The 23,001-nt window shown below is 39.1% G+C and overlaps 1 protein-coding gene across 7 annotated transcripts in view; it reads left to right on the top strand.

The window, feature by feature from the left end:
* atp11b (ATPase phospholipid transporting 11B (putative)) overlaps positions 1 to 23,001 on the top strand; it is a 39,501-nt gene that overhangs the window by 4,394 nt on the left and 12,106 nt on the right. For 4 of the 7 annotated variants that reach the window (XM_043231968.1, XM_043231967.1, XM_043231973.1 and 1 more), the window contains exons 2-28: positions 5,040 to 5,156; positions 5,268 to 5,357; positions 6,478 to 6,558; positions 6,653 to 6,760; positions 6,944 to 7,072; positions 8,173 to 8,276; positions 8,370 to 8,417; positions 8,928 to 8,992; positions 9,167 to 9,248; positions 9,324 to 9,474; positions 9,550 to 9,747; positions 9,822 to 9,980; positions 11,255 to 11,430; positions 11,545 to 11,613; positions 11,706 to 11,779; positions 11,852 to 11,955; positions 13,016 to 13,197; positions 17,460 to 17,663; positions 18,472 to 18,625; positions 18,768 to 18,870; positions 19,505 to 19,650; positions 19,729 to 19,788; positions 20,646 to 20,773; positions 21,507 to 21,645; positions 21,971 to 21,994; positions 22,277 to 22,342; positions 22,419 to 22,522. In XM_043231968.1, the coding sequence (XP_043087903.1) occupies positions 5,040 to 5,156; positions 5,268 to 5,357; positions 6,478 to 6,558; positions 6,653 to 6,760; positions 6,944 to 7,072; positions 8,173 to 8,276; positions 8,370 to 8,417; positions 8,928 to 8,992; positions 9,167 to 9,248; positions 9,324 to 9,474; positions 9,550 to 9,747; positions 9,822 to 9,980; positions 11,255 to 11,430; positions 11,545 to 11,613; positions 11,706 to 11,779; positions 11,852 to 11,955; positions 13,016 to 13,197; positions 17,460 to 17,663; positions 18,472 to 18,625; positions 18,768 to 18,870; positions 19,505 to 19,650; positions 19,729 to 19,788; positions 20,646 to 20,773; positions 21,507 to 21,645; positions 21,971 to 21,994; positions 22,277 to 22,342; positions 22,419 to 22,522 (3,065 nt within the window). The remainder of the gene's footprint in view (positions 1 to 5,039; positions 5,157 to 5,267; positions 5,358 to 6,477; positions 6,559 to 6,652; positions 6,761 to 6,943; positions 7,073 to 8,172; positions 8,277 to 8,369; positions 8,418 to 8,927; positions 8,993 to 9,166; positions 9,249 to 9,323; positions 9,475 to 9,549; positions 9,748 to 9,821; positions 9,981 to 11,254; positions 11,431 to 11,544; positions 11,614 to 11,705; positions 11,780 to 11,851; positions 11,956 to 13,015; positions 13,198 to 17,459; positions 17,664 to 18,471; positions 18,626 to 18,767; positions 18,871 to 19,504; positions 19,651 to 19,728; positions 19,789 to 20,645; positions 20,774 to 21,506; positions 21,646 to 21,970; positions 21,995 to 22,276; positions 22,343 to 22,418; positions 22,523 to 23,001) is intronic. The other 3 variants (XM_043231972.1, XM_043231971.1, XM_043231975.1) reach the window with 2 other exon arrangements.

Below are 23,001 nucleotides of genomic sequence, written 5' to 3'. Positions count from 1 at the left end.
CGGATTGTGTAAAGGACTTATTGTGTGTGTGTGTGTGTGTGTGTGTGTGTGTGTGTGTGTGTGTGTGTGTCCACAGGGCTTATCATCTTTTGGTGCTAATCCACCATCCGATCTGAATATGAACCGAAAAACCGAATAAGAAAGAAACAGATTAGTGTAGATGTCGTTCCTTTTATGATATAACAAGTACATGTGTGTTATGTGTAGTATTCCCGTTTCCGACTGATGTGTTTAATGCAGCCTAACAATCCGGATTTGAATAATAGAAGCGTATCGGTGTGTTATGCGTAAGCCAGGTTAAAGAGATTTAAACTGACAGAGCGTGTCTGCCTCCCGAACAGTGTTAGGTAGATCGCCCACAGTTTGAGCACTAAATAGGAAAAGGATTTGCCGCCTGCAGTCGATTTTTGATATTGTAGGTATTATCGAACAGCCAGAGTTTTGTGGAGGATTATAATTTAATAAGACCTTGCTTAAGTACTGAGGAGCTAAACCATTCAGTGATTTAAAAGTGATTAATCATGTCTGTAAGTTTCAATTAATAATTTTACAGCAGATTAGTTTTTAAACAAGACAGAGGTTTTGCAAAAAGAGATTAAAACTAAAAGACAATGCTGCATCAGCTATTTTGGATATGTTACGTTTTACCTGAAACTCACAAGTAACAGTGTTTTTATTGTTGGTCACTATTGCTTTGTCAAGCTCTTTCCTGTAATGTTTAAACCCCCATCACCAAAACGATCTTCTACTTCAGAATTATGGTGTTTTTAATGTTAAAGTCACGTAAGTGGATCTCAGAGAACACTATAAAATAAAAAAGGCGGTTCATAGCCCCTTTAATAACAACGTAATGACTCAACTTAACAGCTAGAATAACTCTTTCAGAGGTGCCCACTCCAACAAATCACTGCCAATGACGAAATAGAGTCAGTGACTCATTGAGCTTTCGAACCGTGTATTTTACAATAAATGTGAAACATTGGTCTAGAAACCTAGGTCTCTTAAGTAAGTGCTTCCTGCTGTTTATTATGTCCATTATATCAGCCAAATGACAATACTCTTTGTTTGCTTGAGTAATTACATGAACAAGAGTGTTTACTTACGGTCAATGTTTAATTTAATGCCTGTTAATATTTAAGTTTAGACAAAGGTGTGTTCTCTGTAGCTTGTCATTTTTGCTGCGGTATCACAACTAGTACCAAGTGCAATTTAATTTCACTTAGACGATTAATTGACTGACTGTAGAAATTTTGGTCTTGTCAGTGTAGAAATAAAATGGCATTTGGCAAATACAAAATGTTTTCCGTCTCCAAAGCCATTCCACATGAAAGATTGAATAAGATGCTGTGCTCTCAACTCTACATTAGCAAAGAAAACGGCTCGTTCTCAACAATAACAGCCAAGAAAGTGATTGCTTTTGGGAATGGGGACTTCAACGAGCAACTTTAAATTTGCAATCGCCTGTCCATAGACTTGAGTGTTTTTGTTGAGACGTGTTTACTTGGCCGTTTGCAATTTGTCACGAGAGTCTAGTGATCTAGAGAACGACATTTATTCTGGCAATAGCCTACGTGATCCATTTTTACGTTGAGTCGTTTAGCGGACTCTTTTATAAATGAGGAAAATAGAAATAATTCTCATCAGATCATCAGGGAGGTGGAGTGTCACCAGCGTAGCAGTGATATGAAATGTTTCTGAATGAGAGACTACCGATGCCAGTTAGACAGAAAAGAGAAGTGGTCTGAGAGCTGAGCCCTGAGGCACCACAGCAGCTAGATCCACCCAAAGCAGGTTTTTTCGTCTCGGGGCTTCTGCAATTGGACTTTAAAATCGAGACCTAACATTTTTAATATGTCGAATGTCATCAAAATGCATCCGTCGTCTTTCGAACATCCAGTAGTTTCTAATGGATCCTTTTTGCTTGGTCCGAATTGGCCGGACGTTTCACAATAAAAAGGCTGCGGTGAATGTGCGAGACGCTGATGTGTAGGCGCTCATTTGGGCTTTTAGACGGGTCACTCAAGGATAAGGAAGTAGCTGTGAGTCAGTGATGGCCTTCCTGACCGCTCGTCTCATTAGGTGCCGCTTCCCAAATGAATGTTTAATTAAAGGTGCTTTAGCGCAGCGGCAGACTCATTCTTCACAGTGAAAGTCACAGACTGTTACGTAATACACAGAGCAGACGAGCGCCCTCTCAAACTGCCTTTGTTAAATAACTCCGAATTAAGAGTAAATTTAGCCACGGAGCAGCAAAGGGCCTCAGGTTTGTTCGGCGCCCCGCTTTGGTCACCTTAGCGGATATTTACAAGCTTTTCCGTGTAAGAATCAGCTCCTGGAAGAGATACGGCATCGCTCGTTCTCCAATTAATTTGGTACGCTTGATTAGCCGCCTTGTTCTGCTGTTGTGCTGAGTTATTACCGCCTGTGTTTCATTATCTCTATAATGTGGGTTATTAGCACAAAAATGCTATTAGCTCACAACTGCGTCAGATATCCCCCTTTTCCTTTTTACCTATACATCTCTGTTTGCTGTACTTAGCGTCAATATATACTAAAATAAGTCTTTAAATCTGCTACAGTCGTACAAGTAGTGTCTGTTCATCTTCATTTTGGTTTAGTAGAAGATTTAATTTAAAAACGTAGTTTAAGCCTGTCAAGAATTTTGTGGTAAAGCTGATATTTCGTTTTTGTTGTGATTTTTGTCAATTGAGAAGTCATCACATGGTTTGTTTTACTCATCTAGATTCCTGATTACAGATCTGTCACTACTTCATATGAGCTGTGCATTATTTGGTCAATAACACAAAAAATGACAAATGACTGGTGATTATATAGTTATCATGGACCAATGGCAGCTTGAAGTTGTTTAACAGTAAGTCCCACTAAAAGTTGTCAGGAAAGTTTGCTTTGCTGAACCGTTTCAGGCCACCAAAATTAATCAAACTCCTTCATTTGGCCACGTTTAGTTTAAAATCAATTAAGTATGGCCATTATGTTCCTCAGAGTTAGTGCCAAGCTTTTGCGTAAATGTGAATGTTTTATAATGAACCGTTAATGTTTTAATTTCAGTAGTCAACAGCAATAGTACTCTATTCTTTAAAAGCATTCATAGTGGAATCGCTTTTGAAAAAGCGGTACAAGATGTTCATGTTGGCACACAGAACGAGTTCCAGCGCCTTACTCTTGGAAAGTGCAGAGGGGAAATGGGATGGAAACGCGCAAGGGTTTAGTCAAAAGATTCCGACTGTAATTGAACGCATGTGTTGCCAGTGGGGTGACGTGGCCGTGTAACACACAGGAAGGAGACTTCTCAGCTTCCCCTGGTCAAGACGCATCTGTCAGAGACTCGAGGTTCAGAGTTGGAGAGATTTCTGCAGAAACATTTGCATAAAGCGCTGGGTCGACTGAGAGTTTGTCTATGCAAAGAGCCGTCACATGTTCCACAAACCAAAGCCATTACGTGCCAAGTGTGAGGAAATTCCACACCAGGAATCTGGGACTGGATTTTCGAAGGATTCTCAGGAATGAAATGAACTGCCAGTTGGTTTTCTTTCTAACGTTTAAATGTTCATTTTAAATGGGCGCTTTTTCAGTTTGTCGGTAGTTCAGTGATGCATGTAGTATAAATCACACTGAAGTCACTTTTAAAAGTGTCTTCCTGTTGGTCAACACTGTGACTAACTTGAGCCCTCATGTCATGTGACGCTCCGTTGTGTGCGTTTCTATCAAAATGATTGGATTTGTAGATCTTCTAAAGTCGAAACTTTGTATTCCTGTTATTAAATCATCTTAAATATCCTCTTAAAGTTAGGTAAACATCAAGCTTGCCATGAATTCCTAAAGGTCAGCTGTTTAATTAATTAGTTTTATTGTTTTTTTATGTATCAAGCGTCATAACACTATTGATAACGTAAACAATTATGGTGAATTAAAGAGCCTGTCTGTAGATGGAGACATCTAAACATCTAAAGCCAAGTACTGAACTCCAGTCGAGACAGAAAATAGCCTAGTCTTCATGCATGCTTGTGATTATTATGGTAAAATTGTTTTTTTTATTAAGTTGAGCAGTGAGTCTTCTCCGAGAACCAGCATACAGTCAGATAAAACAGTTTTTTTCTTTCATATCAGGAAAGTATTTGTCACCTTAAAATGATACGATAATTTCTCCATGAAAATTCAATAAATGCTCTATATAATGTTTATGAGACAAAAGCTCAACAAAACTGCCATAGTTATTTAAAGACCATTTAAATGGCAGTTTGTGCATTTATACTACGATTAGCCTATTGTTTTTCATATTAATATCTAGAAACCATAGGTATATTTTTAGCATGCTACAGCGGGACTAAATGTGTGGGGTTTGTGATTATTATCATGATCTAGATGTATACCTCTATGGAATACCAATGGTTAATTTTAATAAAACCTCGACATTAATAAATTAATAAATCTGAACCTTTTTTTCCCCACAACTTTCACTTAGGAGCAAAAATATGCCTTAGTTAATAGTTCACCTAAAAATGAAAGTTCTGTTTAATTATTCACCTTCACGTCGGTCAAAGTAATAACGCAAAACGTACATTTTTTGGGGGTGAACTAACCCTTTAAACTTGAAATAAAGATTAGAAATGTGTCATGATAATTAACAAGATCGACTAATGTGCAGTGCGTTACTGGTATAAATTTTGGGCCATATCGCCAAGCCCCGTTTAAAAATATTTGTGCGAATATGGCTTCTGATTATCACACACACTCTGGCACGCAGACCAAAAAGTAAGAATGCAATAGGAGTTCGATATTAAGTGATTTAGCTCTCATGCTCTGTGAAAGTGCCTCCCGTAATGAATTGTTTGCTGCACACTAACTGAATTAATAATGACTTTGGCAGAGTGTCATGCCTTCCCATCAGGCTCTCGGCTTCTTCAGAGGACTGCTTTCCATAAGCTTTAGGATTCTGTCACTGTTTCGCCAACAGCTAGTGTGATATTATATATAGCCGTAGGTGAAATATTAAACGGCGCTTGTCGTTTCTTTTCTAGGGCTTCGACCCTCCCCATCAGAGTGACACTCGCACCGTTTACATAGCAAACAAGTTCCCACAGCATGGCCATTATATTCCTCAGAGGTTTGCAGACAACAGGATCATTTCCTCCAAGGTAAGAGCGGATTCTCCTGAAAGCTTCAATGCGAGAAGTTCACGTGTTTCCCCGCTGCCGCTGAGAATTTGGCAGTAAAATCCTCCACGTTGTTTTGTTTTCTCTTCGCAGTACACCATATGGAACTTCATCCCCAAGAATTTGTTTGAGCAGTTTAGGAGGATCGCCAATTTTTATTTTCTCATTATCTTCTTGGTTCAGGTGAGTCCGGACTGTCAGACGGCACGGCAGAGCTTGTACCTCGAGAAGGAAATCGGTCTCAAAATCGGTTGTAAAAAAGGATATGTGGGCTAAAGATACAGTTCCTAAAATCGTTCTCGATATTAAAGAATAGCAAAGTCCACAGCGCTAACGATAAAGGCACAGGGAAACAATATCATTGGAATGACTCCATAAGCTCCGATTATGATGAGCTCAAGAATTTAAAGCGGCAGACGCACGTATGCTTGGAGTACACAGACGATATTGTTCACTGGTGAGGATGTTAATATTGTTATCTTTATAGTTCTCGTTCTTGGTGTGAATGGGTCTTATTTTAAAAAAAAAATTCATATTTGGCATCATTTCCTATCAAAATGCATGCTAGGGATGCCGAAAATTGAACCTGACAGGAATATCGCTTCGTAATGACCATTAGTTCACATTTTGCGAGTTCACAAACTCTCAATCTAATTCACATCCGTAACATTTAGAGAATGAGACTGAGTTGTCATGAGTTGCTGTTTGCCGGTACGTCAACCTTCTGGCAAAGTAAATTAGCTTAGGCATTCGTGGATCTTATTTTGTAAATATATTTGAGCTCCGTAAACCTTGGCTTGAAAAGTCATGCAGGTTCAGTCAGCGTTGGAAGCGGTTTATGTTCACTACAAACAAGTTATAGTGCAACACAACAACAAACAACGTAGTCCACGTGTTACTGGTGATGTGTAGTCCATCTGAATCATGTAATAACAAATTATATTATGATCAACATGGATTACTATTGAAAATTGATTCCTGGGAAAATATGCAGTACATGTGACCGCGCCTTTTAAAGGGACAGTTCACCCTAAAATGAAAGATACCCCATGATTTAATCACCCTGAGTGGATGCTGGCTTTGTTAATAACGTTGTTGTCTGTGGATGTTCAAAAAAACATCTTAATTTGTGTTCTGAAGAAGAATAAAGGTCTTACGGGTTCAACACGACATAAGGGTTAACAACAGAGTAAAAAATATATATATATATTGTTCAAAGACAATATATATGTCTGTAGAATAAAGGCAGTTTATGACTCCAGGTCTGCTCTGTTTCTAACCAGATCTTCTCTCCTCCTTCCAGTTAATGATAGACACGCCCACTTCCCCTATAACTAGTGGACTTCCCTTGTTTTTTGTCATCACAGTAACTGCCATCAAGCAGGTGAGTGTTCAAGTATCGTGACGTGTGCGCAGCGCAGCGCCGCTTCGATCGCAGGATAACCGATTGTTTGTCCTAATCCCGCTCACAAATACAGGGATATGAAGACTGGCTGCGGCACAAAGCTGACAACGAAGTGAACGGAGCGCCTGTGTTTGTCGTGCGCAGCGGCAGTCTGGTCCAAACCCGATCCAAGAATATCAGAGTGAGTCCCGTCGCTATCCGTGCCAGACCGACAACAACAGATGCTTTCAAATAATGTAGAAAGACTTCCATATCCGGGAAGTCTCTGCAATAAATACAGTGTCTTTAGGATGAGCCGTTTTAGCTCTAAAAGCATCCTCGTCTTGTCACGTGGGTTGACGTTCCTGCCGTCTTGTTCTCCTAGGTAGGAGATATTGTGAGAGTAGCCAAAGATGAGACGTTTCCTGCAGATCTGGTGCTTTTATCATCGGATCGGGCCGAGGGGACGTGCCACATCACCACCGCCAGCCTGGACGGAGAGACTAACCTGAAGGTCTGTGCTTTCTGCTCATAAACAATAGCATCTCGCTGAACTTCTCTCGAGAGCTTGCTGAATGCGAGCCGCCAAAGCTGTTACTTTCAGCAGTGACCCAGCTGAAGGCTTCTGAAACTAAACTCTGAGTGGGTTTTTTTTGTCACTGGTTTTGTCAAACCGGCCCTGCTCTAAGCTCTGCCGTCACTTTTTTTTTTTTTTTTTTTTTCTCCCTGAGCTTGTGACGAACGAGAAGCAATCCCACAGAGTGAATTACCTCGAGAAATGCTGAGTAATGTCTGGATTAGCCACGCTTTGATACCGAGTATATAAATACCGAGTTGTCAGAAAGGTGTTCTGTATGTCAGGAAAAGCTGTCCAAATCGTGTGATAGAGAAGCTGGGAAATGTAAGAAAATACTTGTAAAAACTGAAAAAAATGAAAACATTATTTATTAAGGTTTCATTTTAATGTCTGACTGTTTAAATAAAAATGATTGGAAACGGTCATTTTATGATTAGGGATGGGCGACATGACCGAAATCACAATACGAGTCATTTTATTTCGTGGTAATAATATATATCACAATATATTTGTAGTTTGTTTTGTTTTAAATAAGTTATGATGTTTTTGTACCATATATTTCATACATAAATTTTACAAAAAACTAATACTAACAGTTATAGAATAAGAAACGAACCATAAAAGCAATATTGTAAATTAGAAATGCTACATGCAGGAATATTAGACTACTATCACTTTAATTGCTGCACAGATCCAATATACTGTTACATGCGTTTTCTTTCTCAGCTGTTTACTTTCATTTAAAACTTAACTGACAATTCATGAGGATACTTGCAAAGATGGCCATGTTGACCCATACGAGTGTTTTTTTTTATCATTCAAGGCCTATAAAGCAGCAAAAAGAACTTGCGCACACCTCTCTGAGTGAAATGAGTTCTGTTTCACCGCTGACTGCATTTCAGCAGCGTCACTTCGCAAATACTGTGTCTGGCTAATATGAGATATCTCAGTAAAAATGATTGAACACGTGGCTGCTGTCTACACGATAATTACTGTGCTGTTAAGTAAGGAGCGAGGTGTGTTGTCTCTGCTGATAGACGCACTACGCGGCGCCCGAGACGGCGGTGTCTCAGTCGGTGTCGCGGCTGGAGTCTCTGCAGGCGGTGGTGGAGTGCCAGCAGCCCGAGGCAGACTTATACAGGTACCGCACAGGATCAGATCCAGCTCAACCACAGCCCATTCAATGCTGTTATCAGTCCTGTATGTCCTGACGCAGCGTGCTCTCGCTTCTCAGGTTTGTCGGGAGAATAACAGTCACCCAACATGGAGAGGAGATAGTCAGGTAATATATAATATATATAATTAGTCCTGTTGAACAATTAGAAGGTTTGTTTACATAATGTGTGTGTATTTATTATGACACATCAAAAACATTCATGCATATATTTATGGAAAAGTGTCTTTATAGTATAAAATATATATATCGAGGTATATATATATATATATATATATATATATATATATATATATATATATATATATATTGTATATGAATGATTTGTTTACTTAAGCCTTTTGCTTTTTGAAGCCCGTCAGCACCATTTTGAAAGTAAATACATGTACATATTTTCAAAATATTTACTGTGTGTAACCCAATTCATTAAAATATTGGTATTTGCACAATTATTTAACGGCAAGAAAAAACGTTTATCGTGTTGCTCTTGGGAGTCTGCGCTGGTCGCTACGATGTTTTAACAGGTTTTTCTGCTCTCATCTTCGCCGTTTTGGAATTAAACCGGTCCCTTTATGTTTAACTTTATTTGTGTTGTTTATTTATTCCTCATTTCTTTAGACCTTTAGGACCAGAGAACCTCCTGCTTCGAGGAGCAAGATTAAAAAACACCAAAGAAATATTTGGTACGACTGTTTTCACACCATCCAGCTTAGAACTTTCTTCTCAACATGAATTCAATTCACTTATTTTACATATTAACTTGTTTCGCAACTTACGTCTGCTCTTTAATCCTCAAAAAAAGTTTGTCATGGTTGATCAGAATGTGGCGATGGCTTGACTAGTGTTGTGTCACGCAGGTGTGGCTGTGTACACGGGCATGGAGTCCAAGATGGCTCTGAACTACAAGTGCAAATCCCAGAAACGCTCAGCCGTAGAGAAGTACGCGTTTCGTCACTTCCATTTCCACCGTTTCCTTCTCATTTCACCACATCGTGTCTCTCGTCTCTCGCGCAGATCCATGAACACCTTCCTCATCATCTACTTGGGCATCCTGCTGTTTGAAGCCATCCTCAGCACCATTTTGAAGTACGCCTGGCAGGCGGAGAACAAGTGGGACGAGCCATTTTACAATCAGAAGACCGATCAGGAGAGAAACAGCAGTCAGGTAACTATAAAGTCACACCGTGTGGCTCCAAGCAAGATTCGTTCGAGAGCGCTGGGTTATTTTTTTTTCTTGCAGATTTTGAAGTTTATTTCCGACTTCCTGGCTTTCCTGGTCTTGTACAACTTCATCATCCCCATCTCGCTGTACGTGACCGTTGAGATGCAGAAGTTTCTGGGCTCTTTTTTCATCGGCTGGGACTTGGATCTGTACCACGAGGAGAGCGACCAGAAGGCTCAAGTCAACACGTCGGACCTCAACGAGGAGCTGGGACAGGTGTGTGTGATTTTAAAACCGTTTCCCCAGTTGTAACGCTGATGAGTGAATCTATGCTAATTTTGCGGCCGCAGGTGGAGTATGTTTTCACAGACAAGACGGGAACCCTCACCGAGAACGAGATGCAGTTTAGGGAGTGTTCTATCAACGGTATCAAATACCAGGAGATCAACGGCAAGCTTGTTCCTGAAGGAATGACGGAAGACTCTCCGGACGGATCGGTGCCTTGTTTGGTAAAGGTTCATCATAAATCCTGAATGAATTCACAGAAACCCATTAAAGTAAAAGTTTGGTTTAGACATTGCGCCACAAATATATTACTATTATTTGGAATAATGTATGTGATAGACTACTACTGTTTAAAAACACAATTTTAATAGTAAAGAATGGCCTTGATTGTAGTACTTTTTATTTTTGTTTAACTTTATTAACAAATAGTGTTTTTTTTTTGTTTTTATTACCATCTTTTTGTGTTTTGCTTTGGTACAGAGAACCATGGCTTTTCACTGGTAGCAGTGTTGAATACAGAAATTGACAAAACTTCCCTCTTGCATTGAAAATTAAGTTTCATGCGTTTTAGTTTGCATGAATTTCGGATCAAATGGTCACAAGATATAGGCGCACCCATTAACACACTGGCCTGTATTTGTTAAACGATTGTATTCATTCAAATTCTTTTAATAGTTTTTGTCCGAAGCATTTCTCGTTGATATCCATCAAATTTAATGGAAATATGGCCTAGGAATGTATACATATATGTAGAAATGTATACAGATGTATGATTATCTTATTTGGAGAGATTGAAGGTTTTGGCAAAAACTTATTGCACAAGCAATTTTCACACATACTTATATATACACACAATATATGAATGTATGCATTTTTGTAACATTAGGCCGTTTAGGAAGCTGGTGAAAATGGTTGATTTGGTAGATTTTGTAAAATGTAGCCAAGACATTTTAGAGCGCATCCACCAAAAAGAAGGCATACCAGTCTTCAGCTTTATTTATCATACAGTTATACCATATTTACACAGATTTTTGAATATTTAGCACCGACTATTGGTGCAATTTTCACACACTGTGCTTGGGCTTATATTAAATGAGTATCTTTTAAGTTACATCATGAAATAAAGATAAACATATTTTTTAAAAAAGTATATAAAAAAAACAACTACTACAGCCATTTGCCTAGGCATTTGTAAGTTTTCAATTGGATACTAGCGTATCTAAATAAGGCGTGCTAAAAATGACAAAAACACAATAAAATGAATAATAACTAAAAGCTTTTAAAATATAAAAATAGAATTGTATCTCTATGATGCTAAAATAACACTATTTTGTGCTAAATTATGTTGATATTTAATTATTAAATTGCAATGTTTTTTCTTTTACGTGAAGCTTTAAATAAAATAGGCCTGTTTTTGTGACGCATGATAAACATTGCAGTAAATATTGCAGTTTTAAATCAAAGTGTGACGGCATTATTGTGTTTGAACACCTTTCAGAACAGGGAGGAGGAGTTGTTCCTGAAAGCCGTCTCACTTTGTCACACGGTGCAGATCAGCTATGATCAAACGGATGGGCCGGGAGACCCGTTCTCACACGCCAACGGCTTCTCTCCTCAGATGGAGTATTACGCCTCTTCTCCTGACGAGAAAGCACTAGTGGAAGCCACCAAGAGGTGAGAGCTCAGCCCGGTCACCCGCCACTACAGCTGTGCTAAATATAACCTGTCTGCAACCAACACTTTTCTCGGTGAACCATACCTTTAAATGATCTTTTTGTTTGTTTGCAGGATGGGCGTCACGTTTATAGGAAGCCACGGAGAAAACATGGAGATTAAAACATTTGGAAAAGCAGAGAAGTACGTCACGCTTTTCTTATAAATGTGAACCATATTCGTAAAGCTGTTTTATCCTTCGGAGTCTGTTTGACAGCTGTCTTTCCGCCCCGCAGGTACAAACTCCTCCACGTCCTGGAGTTCGACGCAAACCGCAGAAGGATGAGCGTGATTCTGCGGAAGCCCTCAGGCATGTGCCTCCGATCGCATATGCGCTGTTTATGACCGAGGGGTCCTCTAATGGCATTCTGTCTCTCGTTAGGTGAAAAGGTGCTGTTCACGAAAGGAGCCGAGTCGGCCATCCTGCCCTACACCACGAGCGGCGAGATCGATAAAACCCGAGTCCACGTGGATGAGTTTGCTCTGGTGAGCTCATTACGTCACGCCGCCATGCTTGCTTGCTAGTGGTGCTTATATTGGCATTCTTCCACTGCATCGCACCTCGGGTTGAGGTTCCAAACAAAATGTACTGTTACCAAAATGTGAGGTGTAGACCCTGCTGATCACCGATTGGCCAGAGAGATTTTAATACTGTGAAACTGGAAGAATTAATTGCCTTTTGCATAATCATGACCGATCATTGTTAAAATGATCCAGTATTTGGTAATAATGTGTATATCGTATTAATGTTTAGCTAGTGTAATGTTCTAATGCTTGATATTTGTCTTAATTTGTACCCAGTAAATTAAGCCAACTTTTTACATCTGGATACTTGGGAAAAGTTAGCAGCTATCCTATTATGGTTTGGACAGATTTACTCTAAAGGTCCTTGCACGGTGCGAAAGTTGTATTTATTTATTTGTTCATCGTTCTTTCCGATCAAAATGCATGTACAGATGCGAAAACACAGAAATTCGATGACCTCAAAATGCCAGAGCAACTTCTCGCAAGCATTGATGAGCGAGTAGCCACTAAACTTTTTCTTCAGACGTCTAAAACTCTAGTTGAAATGTCAAGGTCTGGTTCGAGTTCAGCTTTTCTAATTCAAATGATGTTGATGAGAGCACTGCAGTTAATTAGCTCCGTTTGCTGTCCTCATTATCAGCTTTGCTGAAACCCATGAGAGCATCTTCAGACTCTCTCTTTCTCACACACACACACACACACACGCTCCCGGCAGTTCTCAAGGGATCATATTGAGACTCATGGGATGTTTTAGACACAACAGCAACATTGAAATGCTCCTCCATACGCTCAATGCTCTCTATGTCTGCGCTTAAAAGCATTAAGTCAATTATGGAAGTGCAGCTCAAGACTGTGGCTTTTAAGCAGCTTCTTGGCCAGCAGTTCACTGTCCGTTCTTCTTAACGTCAACTTTTGTATTGCTGTATTTTATGTAGAATTGATCTTTCATTTGTGCGCTAATCGGTAAAGTGGACTAGTTTGACTTTCTTCCTCACGTGTTTGTCCCGTCTCGCTTTCGTAGAAGGGTTTGCGGACGTTAGTGGTGGCCTGCAGACACTTCAGTGCAGATGAGTATCAGGAAGTGGACCGGCGGCTCCATGAAGCCAGAACGGCTCTACAGCAGAGAGAGGAACGGCTGGTTGAGGTCTTCAACTACATCGAGAAAGACCTGGAGCTGCTGGGAGCGACTGGGGTGGAGGACAAGTGAGTCAACACACACACACACACACACACACACACACACACACACACAAGAATGGTAATGCGATGCTGAGGTGGAGACGGACATCTCATAAGCATAAGCAAATTCATTCTGGTCATGCAAAATTCCTTTAATTGCTGAAATTTATATTTATTTTACACAATGTTTAGCAGATTAAAAATAAACTAATTTAATTAAATAAATGAAAAGACTACATAACATTAATATGTAAAATTAATGTATTCTTTAGATCAGTGTTTCCCAATTAATGTGATGTGGAAAATGATCAAAAACCTTCCATCTCTTTTTGTTATTATTTCGTTTATTGTTTTAAATCAGTGCTTTTGGTGATCGATATGTCTGTTTGTGGGTTTTACAAATATATAACCAATGGAAAGCATTCAAAAGAGCTTTTGATTGAACCTTCCATTGGATCTTCAAACTGTCAGTCAAACCTCATAACTCCGCCCGCCTTATTCAGAATGAAGTGCCACGACAGGGGTTTAATTTTTCGCAGTGCACGGGTAGATAAATGCATTTACCCCTGCGTTTATTTGCTGTAAAAAAACATCCATATTTCAAACGTAAAACACTTTACTTTAAATTAGTCTGTCGTACGCTGAAGGTGCTGAATGAGGACACATGTTAATTTTGGCAGGCATTTTTGTCTTGGTCTTAGACTGAAATGCTTAATGGTTTTAGTCGCATTTAAGTAGTTTGAGTCTTTAATCAAGGAAAAGTCGTTCCGTTTTTGTCCACTTTTAGTCAAACTACAGTTACCAGCATTTATTTAGGTAGCTATTTTGTGGGTAGCCTTCAAACAGAAATAGTCATTTATTGTATTTTCTTTGGAACAAATCAATTAAGCTCATGATAATTTGAATCAATGACTGAATTTTTAAAAACTGGAATAAAATGTCAATAAAACTTTTTGGCTAGAGATACAAGTTAAACTCACTTAAAGATACAGAATGTTAAGAATGCTGTCTCTTTAAGAGGAAAGGCACGCAATAAGTATTCACCTGTTTACGTTCACTTAAGCCATCATTGACAGTATTTTCTTGAGGTACTCGACACAATAGACCTCTTGCGCCTTCACAAACTTTAAGTGAATCAACAACAAATTGTGACTCATGGTAAAAATGTTACGTCAACTCACCCTATGTATTTTGAAAGACAAGAAAGTTAACTTAGCCTTTAGGATGTATTTTGTATGTCCGGTAACGTTAGTCCTTAAAACATTTTAGTGCCATTTCGTCTTGTTGACGAAGACGTGCATAAATTTTGTCATAGTCTTTATCATCTTATGCTGCATTCCAGGCATGTTTTTGAGCTTGTAAGTCAGGACTTTAAACCACGTCTGATGACTTTGTAGCCTTCCAGGCAATTCACGCCAAACTGCCTGAGTGGTAGTTAACGTAACGTTATTACTGTTGTTTCGCGGACTATGTGACATCAGAGCTCGAAACTGCGAGTTCGAGTTCATGGGTGAGAAGTCACGGGTTTGACTGCCGTTCCAGTGGACTTTCACGGGAACGCAGCATTGGCCACAGGAGGAAAAAAAGTCCATTAACTAATATTTTTCGTCATCGTCTTCATTGGCGAAATTGACACTAGTCTCACCTCTGGAAAATGACATGATATTAAACACATATTTTGAGAAAACAAAAACGTATTTTCTCTTCGCATGCATGTAAATGTTAATGTTGTAGGAGACTCCCAAACAATATTAGGAGCCTTAAAAATGGCATAATAGGTACACTTTAAACACGGATCTTAAACTAGTGGAGACAGATGATGGATGCTCAGTGTTCTCAATGCTGTCAGAATAAAAGCCAAACAGAAAAACTTACCAGCCTGTGCAGATCAATTAAAAATGCCCAATAACCAATGATCACCAATGCTATGTTGCTAGAGGTTCAGTTATAATGCATACCAAAATATGTTTTCTCTTCAAAATGTAAATTGTATCTATGCTGGAGTTGAGAGGAACAATACATGGCCTCTGTCACGCTTGATTTAGGCAAGGTGCGATGCTATGGTAGTGGTAGACAAATATATTGCCTGATTTTTGGCTTTTTTTAAAGTAATTATCTGCTAAGAATTGAAAGTTGAACTTAAAAAGGTAAAACCTTTGGGTTCACGCACTCCAATTTCTCTTATGTCCTTCCAAACCTGTAGTAGCTTCGTTGGTCTTCAGAACACAATTGAAGATATTTTCGTGGAAAACTGGGAAGTGGTTCAACTTTAGTGTTATGAAGCCACGAGAATGCTTTTTGCACAGAAATACACAAAAATTACGACTTTTTTCATCGATTTGTCCAATGAACGCACATTATTTAAGCGGTTCCGCGTTACACCCAATGCAAGGATGCACTTAACGTGGCTTTCCATTGCGTACGTAATGTGCGTTAAGCTGGTGATCTATAAAACGACGAATTGTTAAATACATTTTTTTCTGTTCAAAAAGCTTCATAACATCACGATTGATCCACTGATGGCACTTCACAGTCAACGGGACAGTCACACGCCTCCCAGTTTTCATCAAAAATATCTTAAATTGTGTTCCGAAGACGAACGGAGCTTTTACGTTACATTTAAGGCAGGTGATTATTTGCAAAAAGTTCGAGCGACGCTCTAAGAACAAAACAAAGTCTGTTGGATCTGTTAAATTCACGTACTCTCGGTGACAATTTCTGACAATTAATAGTCAACAGGCCGTGCTGACAGTGACAGCGGTGTGATGACTTCACACTCGTGTGCCGCTCGCTCCTGATTATTGGCCGGGCTCCTGGCAGGAGAGCAGGAAGTCAGCTGTGAGTCAGTGTTTGGCCGCTGCTAATGCAGTTTGACATGTCGCCCGTGACTCACGCAGCTCTCTGTGCTCTCAAGGCCAGCCATCAATCTCTGTCCACATGTGCTATTCAAGTGTTAAAGGCACGCAGGGACACACGAGCGCGTCTGGAATCGTGCCGCGATGACTGTCGCTGTGATTTCCGTGAGCCTTTTGACAAACCATTAAAACTGTACGACCGAGGCACATAGACGTCCTCCCAATGAGCGCCTTCAGAGACATCCACAGATATATCTGACAGGTCGTGTGTATTCATCAGAGCTGTATGTAAAAGCGTGGGGAGTACAAATACGACAATAATAAAATTGCGCAGCCAAAATCTGCATATGGAAATCGTACATCCTCAAACGCAAATCCCATTTGCGGTCGAAACGGCTAAATTTTGCCTGAGAAAATCCACCGAGCAACGCAACTGTGAATGTGCCTTAAGGGTCAGAGAGAGTAAAAGTAATGATGGAAAAAGCCATTTATGACGACAAGAAAACTTGATGAAGCTGTCAACGGCGCGGCGCTTTCACGCACGATGACTGTTGAGATCGGGATGGTTTTGCTTTAATGAATGGTGAGCCGTTTCCATGTGTCAAGTGTGAATAGCTGCCTGTTAATCGGCACGTTTAATCGAGCCTCGGGGAAAACAACAAGCCGTGACTGCATATGCAATTATGTGTTTGGCGCTGGCTGCGGCATAATGCTGCTGTCTCTGGAGTAAATGCCAACCGTGTGCTTAATTTATTACTGTGTAAAGTCAAGGTTAAGAGATACGTTTAATTATTTTTCTAAATGATGAACATGCTACTTAACATGACTTCTGTGTGTGTGTGTGTGTGTGTGTATATATATATATATATATATATATATATATATATATATATATATATATATATATATATATATATATATATATATATATATATATATATATAAATAACTTAAATATTTCTCCAGACAATCATCCCACATTTTGTGTCTGTATATGTATAAAAATAACAAACCACAAAATTGCTAAAACTTTAATTCAAGTTATTTCTTATATTTTAATGTGAATTATATAATATAAAAACATTAAGTAATAAAAATAATATATATATATATATTTTTTTAAATATATTAGTAGATTCGTTATGTAATAGTACAATTATTTCAGTGTTAAATTAATAAAGCTATTTTATTTATTAATGAAATTTTAATTAGTTATAAACTATAAAAGGCAAGTATGTTTCCATTAGAATTCTTTACATCAGAAGATAAGAAGACAAGAATTCAAAACTTGTTCGGCAGTTTGCATTCACTCAGTCATCACTACATGACTACTTCATTGTAGCAAAGGATGTTATTTTTGATTGCGCCGGTGGTGTTATTGTATTTTGCGGCCTATGAAATGACTTTCTGACCCTGTGTGTCCGCGTCTAGGCTGCAGGACAAGGTCCAGGAGACGATCGAAGCTCTGCGGCTGGCTGGAATCAAGGTGTGGGTGTTGACGGGCGACAAGCACGAGACGGCGGTCAGCGTGAGCCTCTCCTGCGGTCATTTCCACCGCACCATGAACATCCTGGAGCTCGTGCAGCAGAAATCAGACAACGAGTGCGCCGAGCAGCTCCGCAGACTCGCCCGCAGGTACAGCACACCACTTCCTGTGAGATTTAGGGGCCGTCACGCAACAAACTTTTTATGCGTTTTCCCTGTGTGTTTACGCCGCAATGGCATTTTGAGGACTGAAGACGCCCAAGTTTTTGAAAACATCGCCGTTATCTTTTACTTATATATCGTTTGAAAAATGTTGGTATAAAATTTTCACGTTGCGATTTAATTGCCAACGCTTTCATCACGGTACTCTGTATTATCACAATATTAAAATTTAGTTGCAAAAATGTTGTCATAATACAGTTTAAATATATGAACATTTAAATCCAATGCACAAAAATAAAGTAATTTTACAAAGTAAAAATAAATTAATGAACAATGAACAAAAGCTATATTTGCTACAGAAGTTATCAATCTTTGTTAAAAATAACACAACTCTTAGTTTATGTTAGCTTGGGTTCATAAAAAAGCAGTTTATAATTACTTTTAAATGTTAATAACCCCTTACTAAATATTTAAATTACCTAAGATTAATAAATGCATAGAACAATTATTCATTGGGAGTTTAATTTATTAACTAATGTTAAATAAGGAAGTCCTAATTTAAAATGTGACGGAATAATAAAGAATTTTAAAATAAATTGCCTATTGGGACTAAATATTAAAGTATATTAAAGTACAAATGCATGTTCAGTAGGGTCAAGCTCTGAAAATAACTGTGTCCACTCTTTTTCTGCGGTAAATGTGCATTTTTAGTAAATCTTACTATTTTAACGCCAAACGAGTGTTGGTTGTGAATCTTAAGTATGCAGGACTAATCGTTTGAGATGGGTTTGTGCAGGATCAAGGAGGATCATGTGATCCAGCACGGGCTGGTGGTGGACGGAGCCAGTCTGTCTCTGGCTCTGCGGGAGCATGAGAAACTCTTCATGGAGGTGTGCAAGAACTGCTCGGCGGTGCTCTGCTGCAGAATGGCACCTCTCCAAAAAGCCAAGGTGGGTCACCTTACGCTCCTCGCGGCCAACGTTTCACCCTGTCCCCGCCAAGCCAGAGGTCACGCACACTAATATGGCCGACCTCGGCTCAGTCGGCCCACACTGGCCTGTTGTTTTCATAGCGCTGGCGTGTGTTTGGCAGGTGGTGAGACTGTTGAAGACTTCTCCTGAGAAGCCTATTACTTTAGCCATCGGAGACGGAGCCAACGATGTCAGTATGATCCAGGAGGCTCACGTCGGAATTGGTAGGTGGACGCGTCAAGATGAAATGAGAGATTTGCGATGAATGGTATAGCGAATAATTGAAACGATTCATACGAAAGCACGTATTTCGAAATGCTTCTAGAAAATTCTACGCTTCGTAACAGCTTTATATGTGGCCGTGAACGTTTCAAGGACGTTTATAGACGTTCACATCAAGCAGTCGTATGAGTTTACCTTATGGTCCGGACCCAGAGTCTCCGCACCAGTAGGAAAGCCATAAAACCAGCATCTTTAATCTGAAGACTTGTTTCAAAAAAGCATTGTCGAATGACGGTATGAAATGCGGTATTGTACTGTAAGTTATATGCTACGATTGGAAAATACCGTAAATGAATGAACCGTTTAGCGGGGATGGCGTTTAATGTCTCCGGCAGGCCCTGTTGTCCCATTCAGCAACCGTCTTTTTAAGAAACGCAAAAAACGTTGGGTAGAGTTGGGTGAAGCTGTTGTGTTTTATGTCATAGAATAAAACATGTAAGTATACGGACCTTATTTTAAGGGGGATTTAACAAATCCAAACCAAAAAACATTTTGGGACGAGGGAAGCGGGGATTGCTAAAGCAACGTGACGTCATAGTGCCGATCAAGCTAACCGAACGAAAACTCCCTTTGCAGGAATCATGGGCAAAGAAGGAAGACAAGCCGTGAGGAACAGCGACTATGCAATCGCGAGGTTCAAGTTCCTCGCCAAATTGCTGCTTGTGCACGGCCATTTCTACTATATTAGAATAGCGACCCTCGTGCAATACTTTTTCTACAAGGTACGTCGGGAGCTTTTCGCGTGGCTTTTCAGGTTGAAGATTTGCGTTTTTCTAAAGCCGTGTTTTGTTTTCTTGTAGAATGTGTGCTTTATCACTCCCCAGTTTTTATACCAGTTCTTCTGTTTGTTCTCACAGCAAGTAAGTGTCTCTCTCTTTTTATGTGTTATTTTTTTCTCTCGGTTAGCACGGCAAAGCGTAAACCTGTTGTGAAAACTTTCACCTTCGCTTGAAATACCAGTTCTCGTGGATTCCCTTTGACATGACCGGGTTTCACCTGGAACATTTCACAAAACTGTGAGAAATGTGACTTGACCTTTACCAAGTCATTATTATTACTGATAATATGTAGAGTTGGTGATTTAAACTCTGAAGTTTTAAGGCCATTGCATATTTGTTTTTTCGTGTTCGTCGTACTTCATCGAAATGCTTGGTATGTATACGAAAATGCAGAAAATCAAATCCGATCCCCTTTTTTTAATGATGGATGGAGGCGTGTTGATTTTACGTTTTACATATGTATTTGTCAGATCTTTTTATCCAAAGCTACTTATACTTCATAATAAGCTTTTTGTTTGAGTTTTTCCCAATATATGTATTCCTTAGGAATCCCGCCCTTGACCTTGGTGTCGTTAGTGTTACGCTGTATTGTTTGATCTACGGAAAATGTTTAAGCAGCGACCCAAAACTATCCATTGGTGACATTGGAGAAATGACCCGATTCATATCTAGAGACCAAAATATCAAAGCTCCTAGGACTTCTGTTGTTCATCAGATTTTTGAAATCCAGTTGCTTCGGTATATTTTTTGCCGCTCCTTCATTTCAGTTTTACTTTCTTTAGATATTCACTGTTGCATGCTTTTAGAAATCAGCAGAAGTTGGTTAAGTCTGAGAGATCTCTGTGTATGTGTGTGTGAGAGAGAGAGATAAATGTGATTTCTCAAAGCCCTGTTTGATTTTAGGAAGTGTGTTTAACATGCCGTCTTGTGCTTCACAGACTCTTTATGACAGCGTGTATCTGACGCTGTATAATATCTGCTTCACCTCTCTGCCCATACTGGTATACAGTCTGTTTGAGCAGCTGGTTCATCCACACGTACTGCAGAGCAAACCAGCACTTTACAGGTACAACATCAGGACAAGAGCTCACGGCACACACCGCCAGCCCCTACAGGGGCTGAATAAATACCTTCATTTTGTATTTTATTATTATTTTGATTTTTTTATACAGATTTAAATAAAATTTGACTTTATTCATGATAATGCAATTAAACCAAACCAAGTTTTGTTGTTAATTGCTAAAAAAACAACTATGTCTGAACAAAAATAGTTCTAAAATAAAGCGCATAAAATTAAAAAATCACAAAATTATAATTTTACATTACACAATTATAAAAATATTAAACTGGCCCTTTCCAGTGTTCTTTTGTTTTTGTATTTCATTTTTTTTTTGGTTTAGTTGTGATTTTTTTATATTTATTTATATATATATATCATGTCAATGTTTTTTATTATTAATTATACTTCTTTTCAATTATTTTTTAATTTAGTAGCAGGTTATTATTGTCTGCAATTATTACATGGAAAAATGCACAGCAAAATTGCACTTTAAAATTAAATTAATAAAAAATTGTCAGTCATACAAAAATAACAATTAGTACTTTTAGTACTATTAGTAGAATTGGTTTTTTCAGCATTACTTTTTTTTTTTTTTTTTTAAGATTAAGTATAGCAAAAAATAACCTGTACATTTCTCTATTTCCAAAAAAAACAGGGGTCAGCTTTAATCTGATATTGGCTACAATGGGCAATTTGCATCCAATTTGTTGTTTTCAGTAATATTCTCTCCCTTCATCAGAGACATCAGTAAAAACTCCATGCTGTCCTTCAAAACCTTTTTGTACTGGACCTTCCTGGGCTTCTGCCACGCCTTCGTCTTCTTCTTCGGCTCCTACATCCTGATGGGAGAAGACACCACACTGATGGGAAACGGACAGGTCAGCAGCGCCAAGCTCACGCGTGTGTGTGGCATGACGGTTGTCTTTGGTCTCCTCCACAAAGCGCTCTCTGTAGATCTCAAAGGTGCTATCTAAACGATTTAGCTAGAAGCTCTTAAGGTAATGAATGCAAGACGTTAACGACTGTTACTTAGCCTCAGTGACTATCGATTAACTCCATCTTACAGACACAAAGCATCAATCCTCCGACTAATCACATCGTTATCTGCCACATTTGTACCGTACTGTTGGCTTTTACTACTTATCCATATTCTCTCACTTTTTCTGCTTCTCTCTTTCTCTTTCCTGCCGTGCATGCTCTCAGATTTTGCGAGCTAACAGGCAACTGGTAAGAGTTGACTGGATTCCAGTTTCTTTTCTAATGAGCAGCTGTCTCTGTGGTTTGGTTTAGCGGCTCTGATCTCGATTCTTTTGATACTCTGCCACCCTCAATTACGGGGCCGAGTTGCGAAGAGATTTGGACGCGCTCCATCACTCGTGCTTTGCATGACGGCGAATGGCTTCCGACAAGCCGGAATCGCTCTCCGATATAAAGCGCTTCGAGCATGGTTCATTTCGGATGCATCGAAAGCCTCTAGATGTTTAGAAATCTTTTGTTTGTTTCTTGCAGATGTTCGGGAACTGGACGTTTGGCACTTTAGTATTCACTGTGATGGTTATCACGGTTACGCTGAAGGTGAGTGCGTGCTCGGATGAGACACGCGTGCTTTTTCTGGAACACGTGAGCTTCATGTGCACCGTTGTCTCCGCAGCTGGCCTTAGAGACACATTTCTGGACGTGGATGAATCACTTCGTCACGTGGGGCTCCATCGCCTTCTACTTCATCTTCTCCTTGTTTTATGGCGGCATCATCTGGTAGTGTATCACACGTGCTTTCTCAAAATTACGTTTCAGCTTTGACAACTTCCCCAACGTCTATCCACAGGTATTATGGGTCCGTTTTAGAGGAACGTGTCACATTATTTAGATTAGTGAACATTAGTGGGATTTAGATTTAAATTACGTTAATGTAGTAATTCTTCTCTCTCCTACCAATTAATTTGCAACGCATTTTTATATGATGTAATTTACTTAGTAAATTGTGAAGAAGCATAAAAATTCCTATCCAATCTTTTTTTTTTTTATGTATAAATCCCGTTGATTTTGTTGTTGTTTTTTGTCTCATTATTCCGGTTTAAATTTTTACGGACTTTTAAAGGTTGAATTCGATTTTATTAACCAAAAATAATGACTAATAAATAAAACCATGAAGCTTTACCAGCAATTTATTAAAGGTTTATCAAAACGAAAAAATAATACAATAAAATATTTATTTGTTACTCAAATTCAGTTTT

Source organism: Puntigrus tetrazona, unplaced genomic scaffold (assembly GCF_018831695.1).
Source record: "Puntigrus tetrazona isolate hp1 unplaced genomic scaffold, ASM1883169v1 S000000472, whole genome shotgun sequence".
In the NCBI taxonomy this organism is placed as follows: domain Eukaryota; kingdom Metazoa; phylum Chordata; class Actinopteri; order Cypriniformes; family Cyprinidae; genus Puntigrus; species Puntigrus tetrazona.
The sequence above is the reverse complement of the archived record's forward strand: the minus strand, read 5'-3'. Positions and strand labels throughout refer to the sequence as shown.